Source organism: Leptidea sinapis, chromosome 38 (genome assembly GCF_905404315.1).
Source record: "Leptidea sinapis chromosome 38, ilLepSina1.1, whole genome shotgun sequence".
Taxonomy (NCBI): Eukaryota; Metazoa; Arthropoda; class Insecta; order Lepidoptera; family Pieridae; genus Leptidea; species Leptidea sinapis.
The window spans coordinates 1,998,344-2,015,664 of record NC_066302.1 but is presented as its reverse complement, the minus strand read 5'-3'; the positions used below and the strand labels follow the sequence as shown (position 1 = coordinate 2,015,664).

General features: G+C 32.9%; 1 protein-coding gene across 1 annotated transcript in view; it reads left to right on the top strand.

Moving 5' to 3' along the window:
• LOC126975889 (nephrin-like) overlaps nt 1–17,321 on the top strand; it is a 291,725-nt gene that overhangs the window by 77,475 nt on the left and 196,929 nt on the right. Inside the window, exon 2 of the mRNA XM_050823989.1 lies at nt 9,939–10,065. Within this exon, the coding sequence (XP_050679946.1) occupies nt 9,987–10,065 (79 nt within the window). The 5' untranslated portion in view covers nt 9,939–9,986. The remainder of the gene's footprint in view (nt 1–9,938; nt 10,066–17,321) is intronic.

Sequence of the window (17,321 nt, the reverse complement as noted above, 5' to 3'; positions counted from 1 at the left end):
AAGTAACGCCTAATTCAATAAATTTACTATAGAATATATTTAAAGATTAATAATAAAATTCAAACAGGCTTATTTTACTGATGAAATGTACTAATACATTGTATCAAAGATAAGATCCAAAAAATATCTAAATACTTTGATCTTTTGTAGTTGTATTCAGTGGATTCAAAAATTTGGCACAGAAAATAGAAGGTCTATGGAATTGTATTTAGAGACTTGCTTTCTATATTACTAATCGTTATGTCTTTTGTTGCTACAAATGCATACAATTATAATTCAATTATTTCCTAACATACAAATATTTGGGTCGAGCAGGTTATCAACTGTAAAGTAGATCCTGCAGATGAAGCCATAACCTAAGAGTTGAAAAAGTTGAAAAACGCATACAAGATTTTATCAACGACACGTCACTCAAACGGTTGGCTCAGTTGGTAAGAGCGCTAGCACGGAACGCGAAAGGTCACGGGTCGAGTCGTGCATCGTCAAAAAAATTTTGTTTTCAGTTTTATTTGTGTGAATCCCAGAAGTGAGGGTTATCACTTAATTAAATACATAAAAAAATGTTAAGAATTATTTTTTTTAATTTGTTTCGGCATATATTTTTTCAATTCATTCAGCAGTGAAACTTCCTATAAAATATCTTTAAAGCATTTCGTACATTCAACGTTTTTCATCTGCCAAAAGTTATTAAGTATTTTCATCATACCTGCACAACGCCACTAAGTGAGCCCAAGTGAGTTAAAATAGGCTCCGTTTTTCTTGAATTTTTAAACCCTCCTTAATGCCCCAGCGACTTATGCTACCTCTCCGCGTTTGTCGCTGAATATTTGATGAGTACATCATTGGCTTTTTGTCTGTTGAACACAATTTGCTGAGTATTTTCGTAGGATTTTTGTTTTTTTTTTTTTTATGAAAATAGAGGATGAGCAGGACGTTCAGCTGATGGTAATTTATACGCCCTACCTGTTACAATGCAGTGCAGCTCAGGATACTTGAAGAACCTAAAAATTTCTCATCAACAGGAGACATAAGATGTTTAGTCTCATTTGCCCAGAAATTTCACTAGCTTAGGCGCCCTTCAGACCGAAACACAGTAATGTTTACACATTTTTGCTTCACGTCAAAAATAGGCGCTGTTGTGGTACCGATAATCTAGCCGGCTTCCTGTGGTAAGGAGCCTCCCACTGGTATTTATGTCTGAATAGCAATATACGGTTATTTGTCGCCTGTAATTATTCTTACTTAATTACAAATTAACGCGCAATAGTTGGGTATCTCGGTGATCAAATAGTTATTCGCACAAAAAAAAAATTTGCTTCTAGAGACACATGCAATGTATAAGTATATACTTAGATAATTTATACGACTAGATAGACAATAACAGCTGTGAAAACGTTGAAAAAATTGTGTTTAGACTTAAACTCTATCTCGCGAATGTAAGACGTAGCTTGTCAAACACAATAAACTAATATTCTTGGCCCCTTTTTATCGGTTTTTTAACAGCAAGAGACTCTATCTAGACGTATAAATTATCTAAGCGTATACAATACAAAATCGACTATAGATTCAAAACAATTAAAAGTATTATAATGATGGGTATAATACAGTGAAGGCCTTGAATTTACAGAGCATTTAAATTTTAGGTGGCGTCAGTATCTTACTGTTTTCCTACTGAAATTTTTTTATACAATTAAATATTATTGATGACATCAGAAAATATTTCAATTTCTCCAAATATAGAACAATTAATCATAATGAGTCTTCAACCATATTTCTACGCAACACATTTTGTCCAAAATAAACCCCTGCCCGCGCAAACAGTACGTGTGTCGGCCATTGTTAATTATTGAAAATTCATCTAACTATGCCATTCCGGCGTAGCTTACACAGCTTCACTATTACGCGTTGAGAGCGTTAGTTTTTTATGTATTCTGTGTTCAATTTATAAGATACTAAAATAAACTCTTCAATTGTGTTCAAATTTCATTTGTTGACTTTTTTATTAAGCGAAATGATAGCCGCCGGGAATTATCGGCTTCAGGTCATTTAAATAATGAAGTGTTATCAAATTATATACTGTGTATATAATATTATGATCCGGGTTCTTTTGCTTATATTATTGTTTGTTTTAGCATTGATAATGAGATCATTAGGTCTAACAAAAGCACTTCATACAAGAATATTTAAAAAAAAATAAAGTTAACCAACTCAGCTAAAATAATCATACTAACTAACTCACCTAAACCTTTGTAATCATACAAGGTATTTTTTTGTTTCATACAGAGAATTGATAATAAGTTGAGCACTTTGTACACACGTCTCAAAAAAGTCTTGTCGGTGATGTTATGATAAGATGAAGAATCGTTTTATTTAAATATTATAGCTACAGTGTAAAATTTAAGAAGTCTATAATTTTCTTCCACGACTCTTGTCAGCCGCAGTCATCCCCTAAAACGCTGTTCTAAATAAATTAATTTTATTTTAATGAATTACCAATATTTAAATTTAGATGTAAAAAAATTAACGCGTTATATCGTTTAATAAATATGGAAGCACCACAATTATCTAAGTATTTTCTTTTCTAATTTTATTTTGTTAAAGCAAACTATAGTGCAGTAATATAATATTTTAATACATAATCACTGAATAAAAAACAGTATAGATCAAGGAATTTAAAAAATAATCGACTACTAAAAATGTTTTCAATGCTAAGTGTATGAAATTGCTTGCTCTTAGAGTATTGATCTCTAAACTATTCTGGTGCACTCCAGTATCAGCTAAAACTATGTGACTGCATCCAACACAATATATATAGACAAAATGTCAGTGATTCAGTGCTCTTTCACGAAGATACTTCGCCTTACTGTATTTCTGCTTCCGCTTCTAATACGACGAGTGATCCAAAGAACCGTTTGTACTGATTCCTGAGACCATCAACTTCATGTCTCAAACCGATGTTTCGTCCTTTTTATAACGCGATTTTTAAGGAGCTTTCTTCAACATAAAATTAACAGATAAAATCCAATATAAGTACACCCTCCCAATTCCCAGATAATTACGACATGGATACATGCTAAAATTTTAGAATTTTTACTTCTAAACAATAAAAAGAATTAATTCGAGTATTTCCAGCCATTTTTAATAGCGATACTAATGAACAGAATTGATTTTTAAATATTATATACTTATTAAAAGCTTTGAGTAGACATCACATTTTAAGTGGTTTGTTACTTACAAAATAAAAATGTCGTGATAACCTTACAAATATTTTAATGAATTTATTTAAGCTAATAAAATATTTGTTCATTACAATGATCAAAACTATTCCGTAATGCTTGATTACGCTCATTGACTTTTATTTTTATCGGCCAAGCGGTGAGCGACTGACACTTTAGCATAAAACAATTATAGAACAGAACTTTAACTTTATACTAGAGCGACTGAATCGAAGCACGCACACATACACACGATTTATACGGCCGCTAAACAATCTTGGCAAGACAAAACTATTGTGTGGCACGCCGTACGCCGCTGAGACTAGTCGCTGTACGAGTTACATTTGCTGTGCCGTGGTCAAACACTTTGTATGTAACAATCTTAACGCTACACCCAGACGTAGGTATAAATTAAAAAAAAGGCCGTGAAGTTACGCTATTTTTCTATTATAATATAATACACACCAAAGACATAAAAAACATACACATTTTGATAATATACGAGTATTATGATAACATAACATGAGATTATTATTATTTACACTGTAATAAACGATATTTCCAAAAGTGTTCAAGAATCAAATTACGAGTTATATGCAGATGACTTAAAAATATATCGTACAGTTACTTGTTCAGAGGATCAAATGAAACTACAGAATGATATCCATCGTGTAATGTTATGGTGTAAAAATAATTTGACGGAACTGAATGCGTCCAAATGTCATTTTATAAAATTTTCTAGGAAACGAAAGAAATTGGAGAGTAAATATCGTATTGATGAAATACAAATAAATCAATTAAACCATATCAATGATTTGGGTGTCATTTTAGATGAAGAGTTGAGATTTGATAAACATGTTGACAAAATAGCTCACAAAAGTTTTAAAAGGCTTTTACATCAATTCCTACGCTTAAAATATTTTACTATTCCCTTGTAAGATCTCAGGTTGAATACAATTCGGTAGTCTGGTGCCCCTTTTACAAAAAGTACATCACTAGGATTGAGTCTGTTCAAAAAAAAATTATATCCAAATTGAGTTATGTCACTAATAATTGCACTATTATAAGTTACAAATACAAATTAAAATTATTCAATATGAAGCCTTAGAATTACGAAGAAATGCGTCACAAATTCTTTTCTTATATAAATTATTAAATAATCAATTAGACTGTCCATTACTTCTATCTAAGATTGGATTATGTGTACCACCTTATCCTTGTGGTATTAGTACATATCTGCAAGTAAATGTACGATTCTTTAGAAACAATTATGGCTCAAATTCACCTATCCAACTTATTTCAAAATTATATAACAGTAAATTCCATAGTAATAGTAGTATAGATATAAATTTTAATACATTTGGCAATTTTAAAACATACGCTTTTGAACTCTTATAATTTGGATGTATAAAATTATAGTTTTTAGTGATAGTAAACATACATATTGTAGTAGTATTACTTAACTTACATTAATAAATCAAGGCAACGCTGTGCATACCTATAAGTTAGATATACAAGTATTAAATATAAGAAATGTTATATTATAAGTAGTCATAATATTAATTGTATGTCTAGTTGGTAAGCCTTTTTCTAATAAATAAATAAATAAATGAATATTTTATTGAATATCACAATCATACAAGGTCTCGTCTCAAGAAAAGTAAGTAAAATTAAGAAAAAATGGCAAAACAATCGCAACCCTTTTGAAAATACCTTCAAATAAAAGTTTTTGTAACTTGCCATTTCATAAACTCATTACTGCACATAATATTTTCTCCAGTATTAATTAATTTTGCTATCAGTTATATCTTTCGACCCCAGTCCTATGTTATTCACCAAATTAAACTAGTAGTGAAATTTATCAAATATTAGATTTTACAAGAGGTCCTTTGCACCGGATGCCAGCTATATTATGGGTACTACATCGGTGCCTATTTCTGCCGTGAAGTAGTAATGTGTAGGCATTACTATGTGTAGGTCAGTAGCTAGTGAAATCAATGGGCAAATGAGACTTAACATCTTATATCTCAAGGTGACGAGCACAGTTGTAGTGCCGCTCAGAATGTTTGGGTTTCTCAAGCATCCTGAGCGGCAGTACATTGTAATGGGCAGAGCGCATCAATTACCATCAGCTGAACGTCCTGCTCGTCTCGTCCCTTATTGTGATAAAAATGCTAAATTAACAGTTTATTCCTTTACAGAAATCCAAATGCACTTAGCATACCGATAACATTAACAATTATGAAACATAAACAGCTATATGCCCATTAAAGTTAAGATTGAAGTAGCTATGCTTCATAGAACTCCTTGAGTGGAAATTTTAATGGACTCGAGAAAGGTTGAGTTTAGAAAGCGTAAATTTTATTTTAGTGCTGCTTTTACATTAGCCTTTCGTTGAGGCGTTTATCGTTAGCTCATTATTTAATAATAATAAAAGTAACGATATATTTATAGAGTTGCTCTAGAAAGGTTTGGAGCTAATTAAATATGTTTTTTATGGGTTGTGAAGTGTATTACTTTTTTTTATAGAAAAGGAGGACAAAAGCGTACGGGTCACCTGGTGTTAATTGATCACCGCCGCCCACATTCACTTGCAACACCAGAGGAATCACAAGAGCGTTGACGGCATTTAAGGAATGTTATATTATAAGTAGTCATAATATTAATTGTATGTCTAGTTGGTAAGCCTTTTTCTAATAAATAAATAAATAAATGAATATTTTATTGAATATCACAATCATACAAGGTCTCGTCTCAAAAAAAGTAAGTAAAATTAAGAAAAAATGGCAAAACAATCGCAACCCTTTTGAAAATACCTTAAAATATAAGTTTTTGTAACTTGCCATTTCATAAACTCATTACTGTACATAATATTTTCTCCAGTATTAATTAAATTTGCTATCAGTTATATCTTTCGACCCCAGTCCTATTTTATTAACCAAATTAAACTATTACCTATTGAAATTTATCAAATATTAGATTTTACGTAGGGATCGTTTCGGCTGTATACCGTAGTAATACTGTCATATAGCTATATCACAGACACATTGCGCTGAATGGCGTATTAATAGTGTTTTGATACAGTCCATGATAGATACGGTGTACTCGACATCATATTAAATGTGGTATAATACAGACATACTAAGCTCTATATGGTTGTAAAAGGTTTTCATACAGTAAACCATAATAAAAGTGGTAAATTAGCTACAGTTTGGAAAAATAGTGTTCTCTACCGTTGTAGCAGTGTTTGAATTCAGTACGTCATAGGGACAGTGCGTTATACACCATATCAATAGTGGTAGTATCTCTATACCGTTGTCAAAAGTTTTGATACAGTACACCGTACTAAAAGTGGTATATTTACTACAGCATCGAAAAACAGTGCTTCATACCTTTGTAGCATTGTTTTGATTTAGTTTGTCGTACAAAGTGCGTCCTACACCATATCAATAGTGATATAATTGTAAGAAGTAATTTAGAATTTGCATCCTCTGTTTGGAACCCGTTTTTCAAAATTCATGTTGATCGAATTGAAAGGATCCAAAAGAAATTTACGAAGACCTTAGATTATAAAACCGGTAATATATACACTGACTATGACATATCGGCAAACAGACATAGAATTGAAGATCTTGAAAAACGACGTCATTTTATTGATACTGTTATTTTGTACAAAATAATTAATAATGTTATGGATTGTCCCTCGTTGTTGCAATGTATAAACATAAAGATACCTCGCCCTCAAAAACGCACATGTCATTCAAACGAATTATTTCATGTAAATTCTTGTTCTAGTTGTTATGTAGAAAATAGTTTTGTTCGTCGTGCGAGTAAATTTTACAATGATAATTTACACCATGATTATAGTGAAGATATAGCTTCCTGTTCCAGTTTATCAAAATTTAAAAAACAAATTAAAATAATTTTATTTAAATTCTCATAGGACTTGTATGATCTTTTAAAGGATCTTTATATGTTTGTGTAATTATAATAGACTGTTCGCTATTAAACCTGTTAATAAAGGAAACTCTAGGTCTAGTATCTGTTATTTAATTTAGTAAATCATTTGTAAGACTGTCTGTTTCTGAATAAATAAATAAATAAATAAATAATACTACATTATAGACACATTAAGCTCTATACCGTTGTAAGAGTATTTAGTTACAGTACATCATAAAGAAAGTGCGCTTTACACTATAATATTAGTGGTATATCCCATTGCAATAGTGTTTTGATATACTACGTCATAGATACAGAGAGCTCTACACCACATGTCTTACGTACTAAAATACACATATACTTTATTTGAAAGTGGATCATGGACACAGGTATGATGAGCTATTCACACATATCCACCTGGATATTTATTCAGATTGAAATGTGTTCTAGGCAAGCCCGTATTTAGTTTCAACATGACTGTTTTCCGAAAGGAATTCACAGTATTCAATGTTTCACTTCATTGGTGTTTGTGGTTAATGTATCATATAAATTTATTCGCTTAAAATCTGTTAAAGCTTTCTACATATTATACTTCATACTACAACTACTCAGCTTACTACCATAATAATAGTTAAATAAATATATATATGTATATATATTTATATTATAGACGTATAGAATTGAAATCTGGTAGGAATAATCCTTCGACCGAGTAGAGTTCAGTTAAGAACGAATTTTACAAGCGTATAAGTCTTATCATGGTAAGTGATCACCGCATTGCACATTCTCCTTGAGGAATCACAAAAGTGTTGCCAGCTTTTAGAAAGGTGAACACGCTTTTTTTTTTGGAACGTATATATTATCGTCCTAGAAATATATATTATAATTTTAGCAGGACTTTCAGCTGATGGTAATTGATACGCCCTGCTTATTACAATGTAGTGCCGCTCAGGATGCTTGAAAATCCCAAAAATTCTGATTGGCACTACAATTGCGCTCGTAACCTTGAGACATAAGACGTTAAGTCTCATATGCCCAATTATTTTACTAGCTGTAGCACCCTTCAGACCGAAACGCATAATGCTTACACATTATTGCTTCACGATAGAAATAGGTGCCGTTCTGATACCCAAAATTTAGCCGGCGTCGTCTGTAACGGAGCCTCACTGGTAAATATTAATCACAATAGTAACAAAAAAAAGCTCGTCTCATATCAAGTTCAAATTCAAATCACTCCAGGAGGTCACTCCATTCCCAATCTGTGGTATCATTAAGAAAGTAATTTATGTTATAGTAACCTGTACCACACAAAGGTTTTTAACAATTCTTTTGAATAACGTAATACTTTTGTTTTGAACATTTTCTGGGATCTCGTTGTAAAAGCAAATATCGACGGCCGAATACAAAAAAAAAGTAACTGAATATGTTTGTTTATTTCATTTAGCTGTTATCGGCAGCATAATATCGGTTCATTCGGAGCACTTAGATGAATACCGTCGTCTCTCTTGTTCGGGAAATATAAAGATTGATAGTGTAACGCTTGCTAATCTATTAACTTTGCTAAGTGCTACGGAATCCAACACCATTTCATGTTTGGTCTACAATTTAGGGTTAATACTAAGATATTAAGTATAAGTAATATTATTATTATTATTTCTCATATGGCCTTAACTATTATTCGGTCTTTTTTATTTGTTCCAAAATTAACGTACCTCTTAAGCCAGCTAGGCCCGTGGTGCCCAGAAGCGCGGAGAATGTTCAAAATACTATCTTCGCGCCTCAATAAGGCTACTGCAAACCCAAGCGCTGGCAGTAATCTCGGTCAACGGATCAGCCTTGCTATTCAACGCGAAAATCCTGCCAGTATTCTTGGTACGCTTCCACGTAATGATAGTTTTAATTTTATGTAGTCATAGTATTGTAAGTATAGTCATAATATTTGTTTTGTTTGAATAAATGTAGTACATATTAGCCTATATTACTGTCCGTAATATTTATACTAATTGTTGATCGTAATGTCAATCCGAGCGATAATTTATCATTAAATTTATTAAAGATGTTTAAAACAAGCTTCCTCACTGTTTGAATTTTTATAATATCCTTTCGTTATCATTTTGGTATTAATAAGAATCTGAAGAGTGAGTTCTTTTAAATTCAAAATTAATAAATGATTTATATACAACTAGACAATATTTTTGCTAATTTTTACGTCGAAGTTATTAGTTTTGAAAATATATAAATTATAATAAGTGTAAAAAAATATATTATTATTTTAAATTTATTGAAGAAGTATATGATTTTCAAGATAGTAAATATGATAATGGGACTTTATTATTACTTGGCAGTCACTAAATTTCATCTCAATCCCTACAACTGGACCCATTATGTTTGAAATTAATTTACCAACCAAAAGATTAACTATTATTTATAATAATATTAATTTATTTGTATGTATCGTGGTAACATAGTTCTTAACAAATGGGTAGATGCACAGCTCAATTCGCCGATAAATCGACATACAAATATTTGATTGTCAGTATTAGAATGTTTATATTGTACATCATTAATATACATTCTATAATTCAATAAAATAAAATAAACATTAGTTTGTATGTACCTCTCAAATAATAACATTTAAATACTATTATTTTTGACTAAAGAATTCTTTAAAACTATAGGAGCATTTATCTACAATTTATAAATTCGTTTCGCTTTAAAGATTCCTGAGAGCAAAGAAGAAAACAATAAAATATTACTTAGAATAAAAGGTGTTTCGTTTCGCAGGTTACAAGTGACAATGTGAGGAAACTGATGTGAGCTGGAATAGTGAAGATGGATTGCTCCGTGCGACCAAGCCCCACGAGACTTCTCTCTGTGTGGACACTACTCATTGGCAGTTTCAATATAGCAGGTAACTAGTTAAGAATTTGTGAAGTAATACTTCTTTAGGCGCGTTATGAAAAAATGGTGAGAGTGAAATTTTAAGATGCGCGGGCATCACTGTAACACAAAAGTAACAGTTTCTAAGAATTTGTGAAGTTTGCGACATTTTTTTTGGTTTTACCATTCGTCCGTCATCCATTATTACGACAGGCAAAGGGTTCAAGCCCATACAGTATTCGTTATTCAATAATTAATTGTCAAAGCCATCTTTGCAAGATTTTTACAATATTATCGTAGAATAGCAGGAGGTAATAATTTTAAGTATTTTTGGTTAGACTTATTTTTTCATATGAAAATAATGGACGAGACGAGCAGGACGTCCAGCTGATGGTAATTGATACGCCCTGCCCATTACACTGCAGTGCCGCTCATGATTCTAGAAAAACGGCAAAAATTCTGAGCGGCACTACAATTGCGCTTGTAACCTTGAGACAAAAGATGCTAAAAGGGTCAGTCTTAGGGCAAAGTATCTATTTATAATAAACAAAGACCATTTATTGTATGGGATACATTTTTTTACGAGAACTAGTGAGCAAGACATTCACCTGATGTAAGTGATACGCCCTGTCCATACAGAATTACGTATTGAATGAAAACGAAATTCCGTGCAGTGTCGTAATTGCGTTCGTCACTTTATATCTAAAGTCTTAAGATTTCTGACTTTAAAGACTTTCTGTAAATAATAAGTGATCCAACTCAATCTTTCAATTTATTTAAAACCAATTAGGCAGGTTTTCTAAGTTTTTTTTATGAAAAAAAGGGACGAGACGAGCCGCACGTTCAACTGATGGTAATTGATATGCCTTGCCCATTTACAATGCAGTGCCACTCATGATTCTTGAAAAACCCTAAAATTCTGAGCGACGCTATAACTGCGCTCGTCACCTTGAGACTTAAGAAGTAAGTTAAGTCTGATTTGCCCGGTAATTTCACTAGCTACGGCGCCCTTCACACCGAAACACAATAATGCTTACACATTATTGCTTCACAGCAGTGGCACTCATAATCAAGCCGGTATCATGTGCTAGTTTCTCTTATTTTCAAATTAAATGTAAACGAGTGAATCCAGAAAACTATGGTTCTTGAGACACTATCTTGTACGTTGGGAACTAGAAGGACCAGATTCTGATTGGTTAATGTATTCAATATTTTTAATATAGCTTTAAATCTATTCTCTTCTATTGTTTCTGTAGAAGGGGCACCACAACTTGGCCAATGTCACGTTTCAGTAGACCACCAAGCTTTGAGTGTGTTATTTGATTGGTGTTAACGAATCTACCAGTGTTTACGGTAATGATCGGTGCAGATTTTTTTACTTATTATACCTGAAAGAAATATGTATGCTGTTAGATTATAATGGACAAACATTGATAATATTACTTATTTAAAACATTTAATGTGTTAGTTATAACTTAATATTATTTTGTTTAATATATTCACATAAAATATTTACAAAAGGAATGAAAACTAGGGTGAGGAGGCATTTCATGGAGGTGGGGCGGGGAATTTCAGGAGGTATAAAATTGTACAAGGAAGACTTAATTAATGGACTATTTTAGAACAAAATATGGTCTACGTTTCCCTCATCTAGTCCACAGTAACATAGAGAATGGTCTCCAATTCTAAGTTGGGTTAGGAATACTGACCTGTCTGAAGTCTGAAAATTAACAAATCTAAAATTCTATATATTGTTACCATGGTAAAGTGCCTACTCGTATATAATTAATAGTGATATACAAACAGCTGTATTGCCAAAAACAATTCAATAATTTACACACACACACACACACACACACACACACACACACACACACACACACACACAAAATCATGTCTCTTTCCCGTAGAGGTAGGCAGAGACCACTTCCTTCCACTTCCTTCCACTTGCTACGATCCTTACATACTTGTTTCGCACTTCTCCGGTTTAGGGTACTCTTGACTTGGCCTTTTTTCAGGACGTCCCTGATTTGATCTTGAAACGTCCCCCTAGGTCTACCCCTTCCAACACTTTCATTCACACTGGCCTTATACACTTTCTTCGTCAATCGTTCTTCATTCATTCTCTCGACATGTCCAAACTATCTCAGCATACCTTTCTCGATTTTTGTCACAACATCTTCTTTCAGACCACGTTTCCTTATCTCACTATTTCTTATCCTGTCACTCAGTTTAACTCCTATCAGACTTCTCAACGCTCTCATCTCAACTGCATTTATTCTACTTTCATGTTTCTTCTGCCATACCCAACTTTCACTTCCGTACATGAGTGTTGGAACCAACACATCCCCCTCATGCACAGCCAAATGAGCCTTATTAGACACCTTCTGCCTGCTCATAAAGGAGTGCGAAGCTCCATTCACCATGTTTCCTATTATTATTATACTATATTCAATAATTTAAACACGACATATAGGACATATATGAAACATATAATTCATGAGTATTTTAGCGTAACCTGATACTATATCTAGCAAATATATAAAACTTTAGCTGCTGTCCCCACTACTTCGTCATCGTTGATCTAAATCTACCTCGACATATTGATCTATGGTGCTAAATAAATTCAAAAGGTGGTTTATAATAACACTTTGCTTGTGATTGATATTATATGAATCAATAACACTAACTATAATAAAAACTAAATTAGGTTTAGGTATATTTTTGTTAAACTTTATGGTGACTATAAAATAAAAATTTGTTTGATTCCATTTTTTCGGAATGTATTGGTTTCATCATTCCTTGTGTGTGTAGGTTTGTGTGTTCCCATATTTGGTTTTCCCCATCTGTTTGTTATTTAATTTACTGTAGTTTGTATATTATTAAATCTTTAGTGTGTATAATAATACATGCGTACTTTTTTTTCACGGACTGGTAAAAAAGAAGGACTCCGCGCCGTGATATTAGCAAGTGCTAGTGCAACCTCTATGCTAGTGGGTGTACGGTTACGGGGTATACCAGACACACAATTTTTGCTCCCTTAAATAATCATATATCCACAAATACTTTTATAGAATTGTTTTTACACTTTTTCACAACGCACGACAGCATTTTTAAAATATTTTATTGCGACGCAAACTGATCTGTCACAGACGATGGCAAATCTCATAATGGCGGCAAATCAGCTTGTATTAGTGTAAGTGTATGCGTGGGGCTATGTATTTACACGTTTACCGTTTGTTTTGGTGCCTTACTGTTATGTAAGGTGACACGGAGTCCTTCTTATTTTACTCGTCCGTGTTTTTTTTATGTTTTGAATTTTTTTTTAAATCCAATTATCAATTCGATCTGCCAAAACTGTATCGTGGCATAGGTATAATAATGTGGTACATTGATTTACTATACAACCAACGTAATCCCTTAAGTGAATCAATCTGAAATAGACTTCAAATTCTCATACACCTTTGAATAGACAAAAACTATAGTTTTAAGGATTGTTTTTAAAACATTTAAATCTACTTACAAGATTACCAGACCCACCCTCAAATAGTCGTGAAAAACGCCAATATTTGCTTCGACAAAATCTGGCACGAGACTCAAAGAGTCTCACACGCTGAGGATGCCTCGTCTAGAGGCGAAGCAAATATTGGCGGAATTAACCCTAAGGAAAACTCAAAACATTTGGATACTTATGGATTTCCGCAAAGTAACGCCTACTTCAATAAAAAATAATTGACGAAGTTTATTAAAGTCATAAACGAAAGAAAATATCTCGTTTAAATCAGCTTTCCCCGCGGACCTGTATATATGCATGCCTCAAGGTGGGGTAATGAGTTTTATAATTAACTTCCTACTTGAAAATTACGCGAACAATGAACCGAATAATGTTTTACGCGATGAAATTTCTTGCGCTAAAGTATTAAGATTAAATTGGGAACATTTAATACACCCAGCTTGGATACGCATAGTTTAACATCTGAGTTTTGTGTTAGATTGCATGTTGCCAGACGCTTGTTCCGCCCAAAATGCCACACACTTAGCCAAGCGATACAGTAAACTACTAGATCTTGTCCGTAGGTCAAAAATATTAAAGTTTATCAATTACTAGCTGACACAACAGACATTGATCTGTATATAATATATGAAATACTGTTTTTTATAAATTTGTCAATAATGTTTCATAACATCCAGAATTATTTTGTAAAATATGCTCCCTGTTGTTCTAATGAAATAGTTTCACAGTACAACTGTCAAACCTTGCGTCAATAAATTCTATCATATAAAATATGGCCTTACAGAGCAAATGCTGGATATAAAAATAATTGTGAGTCCCAAATCGAAATGGAGCTATCCCATAGCTCAAGTTGGACTAAACTGCACTTCATGAAGTAATCCCCATTAAAGGCCTTTCAGTAGTAAATGAATACACTGGAACATCAAGATCTGGGTTTATATATAATACTAGCTGACCCAGCAAACGTTGAGTTGCCAATCTTTATATATATATTTCTTGTGTGCGTGTGTATGTCACTGAACTCCTCCTAGACGGCTGGACCGATTCTAATGAAACTTTCTGTGTGTATTCAAAAGGATTTGAGAATGGTTTAGATTCACAATTGAACTACCTCCTAAACGGCTGGACCGATTTTGATGATTTTTTTTGTGTGTTGCAGTGAATTTGAGATTGGTGTGTGTCTTCAAGTGGATTTAAAAATGGTTTTGATTCACAATTAAACTACCTCCTAAACGGCTGGACCGATTTTGATGATTTTTTTGTGTGTTGCAGTGAATTTGAGATTGGTTTAGATTCTCAATTCCGTCGATATAATATAATTATCCTGCTCATGTGTATTTAAGTGGACTCCTCCCATCGGATGGACCGATTTTTCAAATTTAAGACGTGTGTCCGAAATTTCCGACAGGACAACGTCTGTTGGGTCCACTAGTTGCCATATAAAGTAATAAGAAAAAAACAATAATTAAAATTTTTGGGGTATAGAAAAACGATGAAGACCGATTTAGCAGACCTACCAAATATATCGTACATGAAAGGTATCATATATACTACAATAATTAATTATTATATTTGATTTTCATCTTGAAACCCTATTTCTGTGTAAGGAACAGAATAATATAAAAATTGCGATACAAAAATAGGTGTTGATCGTAGGTGGGTGAAAATTTGAAGTGGTATGTATTTTTGAATCATGTATTTGTGAATCATAATAAAATAAAAAATATTGTCAAAAAATATAAAAATGCGGGTGGGTCACCCTTATCATGCAGCTCGTTCCAGGCTTACAGGAGCACTGCGTCTACGAAGTCGTTCAATTTCATTATGTCGTGCTTGCTTTTGTAACGTTTGATGTGAACGAACTCGTTGCATTCTAAGCCTATCTACTTCATTGTAACTAACATTTTCTTGATCTCGTCTCTCTGGTCATCCCTACGGTTAGCACGTGAGGTAGAGGTCTTCGGAAATTTGATTGACTGTGACGACCTAAGTCAGCCCCATAATCTAGCCGGCATCCTGTGCAAAGGAGCCTCCCACTGGTAGATGTTCATTTGAAAGCATGGTGATGCCGGGTGTTAGACACAACAATTAATCCTTTTTATATCTCAAAACAGTTTTGTACAAGCACTAAATGTAACCTTACCCACCTTACTTTATCCTGACCATAGGGTTATTGTAAATGAAAGTCTGAATTGTCTAGAATCTTTTTAATAAACAAGAAAGCTTTGAACATTGAGTGCAGCTATGTGATACTCTCATGTATAGAATGGTGTTAGAACATATTAGTAGGCAGAGAAGGAAGTCAAAAGTTCCCAAAACGATCATACCATTATCCTTGTATATATATACTGGTACATTATAATAATTATATTAATAATAATAGAAACTATCATTTATTCAAGTCTAAAAATATATATGGTAACAGAAGGTTGTCTGCCCTACCCTCTGCGGTAGGATACCCCGAGTTGCAGAGGCTAGGTCTTTCCGAAAGCTTATGACATAATTATTAGCTAGTAACTATCGTTGACTTTTCTGTCCCAATTAACTTGTCGACGGTAACTCACCTTATCCGTACACGCTGTCTGTCAATGGGACGACGTATAGCTTATCAGCGATAGAAGTTTGTATGGAAAGTGCAATTCACGCGACCCAATATAAGGTGATAAGAATGACACATCGGGTATATTGGGACAGCTTCAGATTATTGACAGCTAATTACTGACAGTAGAAGGTAGTAATTTATCTCTATTTAGATAGTATATTGGGAACGGCCGCTAAGCAGCTGGTGTTTGTCAAACTGTTTTTGCGTGCACAAGATAAAATAAGTGTCAGTACTTCATGTTAAAATAAGTCACATTTTTCTTAAGAAGTTTTTATAGTAAAACAGAAACAAGACCTTACGAATTTATTTCTTATATTGTGAATGTGCAATGCTTATTTATTTATTAGAGCACACCACAACATAATATTCAATACAATTTTCTTAATCGTAAAAGTATAGGACAATTATGGTGAACATAACAACCACAAAAAATACTCCTTAATTACATCTTAAAAATAAAACTAATACTGTTGCTATAGTAAAAAAAAAAATAACAAATGAAAGTTACTACTTGCTGGTACAAAAATATACCTTTTTGTACGAGTTAGGGTTACACCAAAACGTTTTAAAATATAAATACAATTTGCGTTGGGCATTCGCGTACAAACAAAAGATATGTTAATACCCGCAATTACAAGGCTTAAAAACCAGCTAAACAATGCGCTGTATTCTTGTCATTCTTCATTTAAAATTAAACATTCTTGTTCGAACCCTTCATACGGTTCTGCTTTATTTTCAACCCTCATAAGGCTTAATAAAGCAGTATGTAGGCATAATAAAGACAACCCGCAAGCGGCTCTATTAAATAAGAATCTGTTATTAACCGAGAAAGATTTTCTTATTTGATGTCGTCGCTCAAACAATACACACAACTCTCAGCTGCTACGCAATATTATAATTACTCTTTCTCATTTCAAGGCTAGAAGATAATAATTTATTTTTATAGTTAGAACACACAAATAAAATTTGAAAATAATATTCAAGACTATTCGTAGACGATATATTTTGCATCACTAGTGAGCCACAGCATTGTTTAGGCAATAATTATGGTATTTGAATCGGTTTAGTTTTTTAACTTTAGCATGTTTTAACTAAACGTTAACTGTTTCATGAACCAATTATTGGGACACGCACATGCAGCTTTCCATTAGTTGTCAGTATTGAAAAATAA